At 32.0% G+C, this 8,419-nt stretch overlaps 1 protein-coding gene and 1 pseudogene across 1 annotated transcript; one reads left to right on the top strand and one right to left on the bottom strand.

The window, feature by feature from the left end:
* LOC107029963 lies at positions 1 to 1,622 on the top strand (annotated as a pseudogene).
* A 1,001-nt stretch (positions 1,623 to 2,623) lies between these two features.
* Positions 2,624 to 5,374, bottom strand: LOC107030909. The gene is made up of 4 exons (XM_015232122.2): positions 4,806 to 5,374; positions 3,866 to 4,416; positions 3,183 to 3,793; positions 2,624 to 3,064 (listed from the first exon to the last, which is right to left on the bottom strand). Exons 1-4 carry the CDS (start codon positions 5,372 to 5,374, stop codon positions 2,624 to 2,626), a joined length of 2,172 nt encoding a protein of 723 aa, XP_015087608.2.
* Between the last annotated feature and the right edge of the window lie 3,045 nt (positions 5,375 to 8,419).

The raw sequence follows: 8,419 nt of genomic DNA, 5'->3' as shown, positions 1-8,419 counted from the left end.
CCTGCGCATAGAAATAGAATGCCTTCGAGAAGGATTCAATCTCCATATTGTACTTCTTTTGGGTCAAGCGAGAAGGGAAAAGAGAAATTGAAGGATATGGCTCGACTCTATTTCCCGTTCGAAGGATGTGGCATTACAGATAAAGTTTCGACGAAACTTATTGAGGAGTACATGAATTGGTTGTCAAGGGGCTTCTAAAAACCATAACAATAAGTAAGTTTTATACATTTTTTTTGCAAGTGTTAGGCATAATCATTTTTTATACAACTAATTCATGATACTTTTGTTATATAAAAATTGTAAATAAGTGAGTGTTATGTATCATGTACATACACTGAAAACTAATGTATCATATATGCAGGAACCCATCAGACGATAAATACAGATCAAAATCTTCTTCTTTTGGATTTACGATGATGGACTTTGTTGTTGCTTTTCCAATGAACAAGAATTTGTTTTATGCCATGTCACAGCCAAACAAATGTTGGTCTGATGAGGTAATAATATTAAAATATTTATGAAATATGTATCAGTCATTACTATATTATAACATCATGATACATTCTCTAGAAGTATCATACTATTTAATTAGCAATGATACATTCTGTAGAAGTATCATACTATTTAATTTGCAAAAGTATCATAATATATTCACATAATTATATTTCATTTTTTATATTGTTTAGATGTATATCATTTCTTACTATGTTTTCATTTTGTTTATAGCACATCGATGTGATTTTTTACTACCTTCGTAATAAATCAAAATTTTGCAGCATGGATCAATACAGATACACAACAACCCACTGTTTGTTCATGTCACATGTAAAAAACTGTTATGATAGATATTACATGGACGATGATGATGATAGTCTTACTACTCAAGAACATATTGATCGCGCTTCAGTTGTATCTGTACATGAGAGGTCAATTATTAACATCATCAAAGGGTTTGAAATACCAGCTGCTTTACCATGACATCTTGTAGATGAGGTCTACATCCCAATTAACTGTGATCAAGAATTCCATTGGATGTTGGCTGTTGTTGAGTTGAAAAACAGGTTGATACGGGTTTTTGACTCATCAATTAGCACAAGGAAAAAAACAATTCCTCATGAGATCAAGATGTTGTCTAAAATGCTTCCTTCGTACCTACTTGACAGCGGATTTTTTGAAGAAAATGAACGCACAAATTTTGCTGATTGTCATGCATATAAAGACAACATTACTGGTTTACTTCTGGAGCCCCAAGTCCCTTTCGTGATTGAATTTGCACAAGACATCCCTACACAGGAAAGCGATAGCCTGTAAGTATCAAGAATTTTTCATTTTCCATTTTTAATGTATCATTAAGTTTATAATTTATTCTGTATTTTTTTGTAGAGACTGTGGGTTATATGTTACTGCATTTGCCGAGTATATCAGTGACCAAATCAATATATCATATGCTGATTTTAGTCCTGATTACCTGCGTCAAAGATATGGAGCATTGCTGTGGAGTTATGGAAGTGAGAAGGCTAAGTGCGGATATGTTAGCGACAATGATGATCCACCAAAATCCAGGGGCGTAGTCACACCACCACCAGAAGAAGATTTAGTTCACATAGTGTAGCATTTCATGATAAAACAATGTTTTAATGTTATTTTTATTGGTTTTATATGTTATTGAACAAATATTTTTATCCTTTTTAATGTTATTTTTTTGGTTTTGTCAATTTCCATGAATATTTTTTTTTAACATTATGTAACAAATATGTTTATATTGAACATATAAATATCAGACATATTATAGCCCCACACAGGTTTAATTCATTTAATAAAGTATAGTCAAAGTATTTATAATTAAACATAGACATAAAGATTTTTAAATTTTTTATTTAATGGAGATGATACACTGGGCAAAACCAAATGATACATATATACCAAACATACATTAAAAATAACTGATACATTGGCTACATCGTATGTATCATGTACAATATGTTACCCTATAATCCTTAAATTTTACATGATATTTAGGTAAATTGAATAGCATAGTTATATGAATTGGTATTATTTTTTAAAAGTAAAGTTATTTACTGTATATTTCAAGAAAAGCATAACAAAAAAAGCATTACACAAGTTAAATTATATAAATTAACATGATACATGATTTATAGTCATTGTAAAGTACACAATAACCTCAATAATATTTTTTGTATTTTTTTATCTAATGGAGATGTATCATTGTGCAAGTCAATGATACACATTAAAAGTACATGAACATTAGATAAACAATGTGTACCAAAAACACACAATAAAAGTACATGATACACTAGATAAACCATATGTATCATGTACATTATGTTACCTAATAATTCTTAAATTTATATATCTTACTGTAGTATAAGATTTATAAAATTTTATATTAAAAACAAATATTGACACAAGTATATTTATCAACACCAATAATAACAAAGTATTTATAATCAAAAGCACGATTTCAAATTTAATTACCACATGTTTGTAAGTTTATTTATCCAAACACAAAGTGTTCAATTTGCAGTTTGTAATGAAAACTGAAATTCATTAAAATGTTTACGTTATAAATTATTCTTGATATCATAGAAACATTACGACTAATTCACTTCTCTTTTGGGTAGAAAGTACAAGTTCTTTTGTTGTGCCCTTCTTGTCCACATTGTCCACAACAGTTTGTGTTCACCGAAATCGTTTCATTTGCATTCTTTCTTCTTCTTTTTCTTGGTCGTCCAGATGATCTTCTGTATCTAGGTGGATACACAGTTTCAGCTACCACGTGTTTAGGATCTGACCAATCTTCCTTATCTGGCATTGGTACCATTGGAATTTCATATGTTTTTGCCAACGCATCAGGCTTGTAATAATCAGAGCAATACGGATTCATATCGGTGACATTCTTTTTTTTCAATACAGCGATTGTATGTGAACAAGGTATCTCATCTAGTTGAAATCTACCACAACAACATACTTTCCGCTCAAGACAAACAATATATCTTCTTCCATTTTCATAAACCGAGAAAATAAACTCAGATGATGGAACAACCTGTGTACATTAAAAATTTTAAATATATAACTTTTAAAAACCAAATCATGTTAAAAAAAGCATAATGATACACAGAATTAGATATATATAATATAAAGTATTATATAATGATACATACCTCCATTTTTGAACTTTTAGCCGCGTTTATAATCAACAATTCCTCAAATTTTCTACCTAATGTGTCCTTTGTGTATGAGGCTACTTCTCTGTTTTTGCAATGCCAAGATCCAAAAAGAATTCTAACCTCTTCCAAGAATTCTAATATAGTTAATTGGCGTGCTTCAACAAGACAACCATTGATACATTCTGCAATGTTTGAAGTCATCATTCTACCTCTGTTTACTGTTGCATGAACTCTTGACCACTTTTCGTAACCTGCATATTCAAGGTACTCCTTAACCCTGTGATCAATTCTATCAACCTTAGCCATCAACTTATCAAAATCTTCCTTTCTATATGCCTTGGCCATAGAGTAGAATAGATCACTTATGGCCTTTCTGCTCCTTTTGAAGTTTCCACATACATTCTTCCAAAGATGCCAGATGCATGCATAATGAGGTACATCGGGGAACACAATCCTTACACTCTTCATGATACTCTCATTTCTATCTGAAACAACACACATATCTTTTCTATCGCCAAATGCATGTTTGAACTGTTCGAAAAACCATGTCCACGAACAATCATTTTCGGTGTCAACAACACCATATGCCAATGGAAATATGCAACCTGATTACACACACATTATATTATTTGATACGTAATATATAAAAAGACATCATTACTATAAATAAAAAATACCTGCGCCATCAAGTGTGCTTGCTGATACAAATGTCCCTTTGTAAGCTCCACTCAGATGTGCACCATCCACAACAACTACTGGTCTGCAGTATTTAAATCCCCTAATGAATGGTCTTAAGGCGATGAACAGATACATAAATTCATCCTCTTCAGTCTTATGCATTCTTATATAAGAATCTGGATACACAGTTTTTAACATGTGTATGTATCGCGGCATCCGTCTATATCCTGCAGATGGTTTTCCCCTAATCATGGAGAGTGCACGTTCTTTAGCACGCCATGCTTGCTGGTAAGATATTTCAACACCATAATATTCTCTAATATCATCAATTATATCCCTTGGTGTATAAATTCGTTTATAATTGACCAATTTTGGAGCTGTCACTCCACTTACAAATCCGACTGTTGCTTGGACTTTGGTTAATACCCTCTCCCTCATCGGACACGTATGTTCACTATTGAAATTTCTAACAATGAATATATCAGATTTTTTCCTGCACGACGCCTTCATAGTCCAACCACATTTGTCTGAAAAGCATACCAACACATAGCTGTGTACATTTTTTAAGCACATTAATACACATATCAAATGCATCATATAATATATTCAACAATAATGTTTAAAGTAATCAAACAATGAATTACACAAAGAGTATCAACCAATTTTTAAGAAAAGTATCAAAATTTAATGAAAAGTATCCACTAGTTGTGATATGACTGTTTAAACTGATACAGTTCTTACTATATCAGTAGTAGTATATTCAAGTATCAAAAATAGTTATTTCAATGTATCAAAAACAAATTTCTGAAATGATGATACATTAAAATATAAAAGAACACATGAAACATGCAGGTTTTCATATAAAATAGTAATGTTTCATGTACTAATTAAAATATAAAACAACACCTGATACATTAAAATATCAAAACACTGTCATACCTTTGTTGATCAGACCTCTTTACTTTGCAATTGAAGTTGTTCTTTATCTTATATTTCGTCATCACATCTACAAGTGTTGCTTTATCCTTATATATCTGACCTGTCTTCACATCAACAATATCTGAATTGATTATAACATTTGCAACTCCAACTTCTGCATTTTCATGTGACTCAAATAAGCTAGTTTCAACCATTGCCAAAGCCTGTGTATCATGTGTTGTGCCTTCTACACACGTTATTTCTCCACTTGTTCCATCAAAGTTATGTACAGTACCACTTTTCTTTTCAATTGTGTCAATACATAATGGATACACTGAAAATCCAGGCTCATTTTGTTTCAGTTCAAAATATAGTTTACAAACACTCATATCGTTCTTAAGTTTCATCGGACAGAAGTTACCTTCTACAATGTATCGAATTTCAATTTCTTTCCTTGAGACATCAATATCCAACTCGGCTGCAATTGCTGCTTTGAGATTAGAAAACGAAATTGAATCTCCAACAACGATTCCATCGATTTTGTAACTTTCATACTGCAATTCGTTCACCCAAATTCCGGAATGTCTCATCAAAATCGAAGTATTCATCTTGAAAAACCCACTGTAACAACAATAAAATTTCTGTACTTCCAATTTTAACAGACTGTTTAAAAAATTTGTTTTCAAAATAGATGATATAATCTTTGATTTTCAAAATTTGAAATTAATATCCAATTAAGTGCTGATTTAATGCTGATTAATGATCTGTTACCACAAATTAAGCTGTTTTAGTAACAACATTAACTTTACCGTTTTTCTCCCCTATTTTTTCTTAACAGTTTTCAATTACCATGTATCATTTACCATGTATCATTACAGCTTAAAGTATCACGACTCACCAAATTAAAGGGATTTTTTGTAATTACTAAACTTGTCGGGACAGAATGTAATTATTGAATTACACTATGGGATTCCTTAAATTTATACTATTTTTTATAGCATTTAAATTGGACAGTGTCACGATCTAATCGATCATAAGAGACATCCACACTACATTCTTGGTGGAAGAATCAATCTACCAACACACAAGCAATTAATAAACTTAAAATAATAGTTTTAATAAATAAAACAAGTTTTATGTGAGTTATCGTCAAAATACTTGCAGAAAACCCCCTAAAAACCTGAAAATCATATATAAGTCATATACCAAAAATATATATAGTCTAGAATATGGGGATGCAACCTGAAAACAAAAATAGGTTGAGTCTGGGAAATGAGCCAGAGGAAAAAAGAGGAATTCATAGTGGATCGAAAAAAGCAGAACACTCTTGAATTCAAAAAGTGTTAGAGTCACTATTGAGGTTGCGAAGCAGCCGTCTAAATATGCTTTATACTCAATAAAGAAAGAGCAAAAGTATTATCAATACACAAAATCTATAGTGTTCTAATAGAATTATCTATCAGCTCCAATTATACGAATTTGAACAGATAACCTAGCTTGACATATAATTATAACTACATTCAGAATCATAACCCAAACTCTCAATCATCATCCCGACTCAGCATTCACAATAAACATATCAAGAACATTAAAACAAACTCAATCCGGTTCACTCATGGAACCCATAAACAAATAATCACATAGATACGACGTGAATAACAGATAAGTCGACATTAATAGCAGGTCTAATTTCACGATAATCCGAGCCAAGGTCTAATTTTGCGATAATCTGAGCAATTATTAGTAACTTGTATGGACTCGGTATCTGAGACAATCATAAGGATATTCCGTACTAAGTGTGATACATGATCCAACCAAGTGATATCATATACCAGGCATGGTACCTAAGGTAACTGTTGGTATGTACTAGGTTTGGTGCCCGAGCAAACTGACAATCACTCATCACAATCACGATGAATAAAATCACACTTGTCCCCCCAAAATAAACACATTCATAACATTTCAATTTATACTCTTTCCATTTTCCTAACTATACACTATGCATGCAATACTATTGAAGCAGTTAGCAAGCACATGTAACATAAATAAGAAACAAAACAATCATTATCTACCTCAAATTAAGTCTGGAATACTCTATTAAGTCTGTGTTTCCCCTTGTTATATGATATGTAGCTTGTCATAGGGCTTTTTTTTTTTAAGAAAGGCTTAAGTTCTTCCTTTATTAAGGTAAGGTCCGAGAGTAAGATGGCTTTTTTTTTCCAGCATTCTTAATTAGTCTATAAACAATCAATATACCACATAATCAGACTCAAAATTGAGATTTTCTCACCATTTAATCCAACCAAACGCCCACTCCTAATGTTATTACCATAGGCTTAGTAATCGAATTAACAAAATATGAGAGTAATTTACTTAGCTTTACGAATGATTTCAATAGAAAAATAGATGAAAACTGTTCTAGATCGCCTCTGTATTTCCCTAAAACGTTCTTAATTGATAATGAGCAGTGAGTTTTTTGTATTTTTAGCGACACACCCTGTTGTAGTGACACAATCCCACTATAGTGGCGGTACCATAAACTTACTCCTTCACGTCATATTAATTTGGGTTGTATTAGCGGCATGTCATTCGTTGTACAGTCTTGCACAAGATAGAACCTCAGAGTTCCTTTAAAAAGTATCAAATTCACAACACGGCCTTGACGTTATAAACTTACTCTTTCATGTCAAATTTGATATCAGGAGTTTTACTTACCCAAATTCACTTTTGAAAAGTCCTATGGACTCCTTAACATCTTAACGTTAAGAAAAACATACCCCACTTTGACGTTTCAACAAATACCATTCACGAACTGTCCTAGACCTTGTCTCGCTCAAATTTCATTTGAGTCTTACCGTACCTAAAATTTCAACTCTTCAAATCAAAAGCTTTCTTACACATATTTTTTCACTAAAAGCTCACTCATAACGACACAAGGAGTCGTTACATTACAAATTTATATTCGAAGTCATTGATGTTATTAAAAAAAACCTTATATGATTATCATGATATGTTAGCTCCTTGATCAACAAGCTCGAATAGTAGATGACAATGACAAGGTTGTGGTCATAGCCTTGTCACACACATACGCAGAGGCAAAACTAGCATGCAAGATAGGTGTCAACAGTTGACCTGTTTGTGAAGCAAAAATGTGCGCAATTGCACCGAGACTTGACATCGAAGTGACAAATGTGGATCAAGACTTGGATATGGCAAGGCAGCTTGGTGAGGAATTGACAAGGTGCAAGCAAGAAAATGTCATGTGATCATGGAATTAATGTTTAATACAAGGTGTGGGCAAAGAACGGTCACGATTAAGCAACACGATAAAGAATATTGATGTCAAGGCTCATGAATAACATTGGCATTTGGTATAACGACATTAAGAGGGAACATTGTTCAACTAAAGATCTTAAAGCAGGTAGAGGTAGGGGTGTGCACTATTTGGATTAAACCGAAAAACCAAACTAAATCAAATTAAATTCTAGTTTGGATTGGTTTTTTGGATTTTTGGTTTGGTTTTGGATTTATAATTTACTTTGTTTGGTTTTTTGGTTTGGTCTCGGTTTTAGAAAAACATAAACCGAAAAATTAAAAAATCGAATTTTATATATATATATATATATATATATATA

This window comes from Solanum pennellii, chromosome 9, assembly GCF_001406875.1.
Source record: "Solanum pennellii chromosome 9, SPENNV200".
NCBI lineage: Eukaryota > Viridiplantae > Streptophyta > Magnoliopsida > Solanales > Solanaceae > Solanum > Solanum pennellii.
The sequence above is the reverse complement of the archived record's forward strand: the minus strand, read 5'-3'. Positions and strand labels throughout refer to the sequence as shown.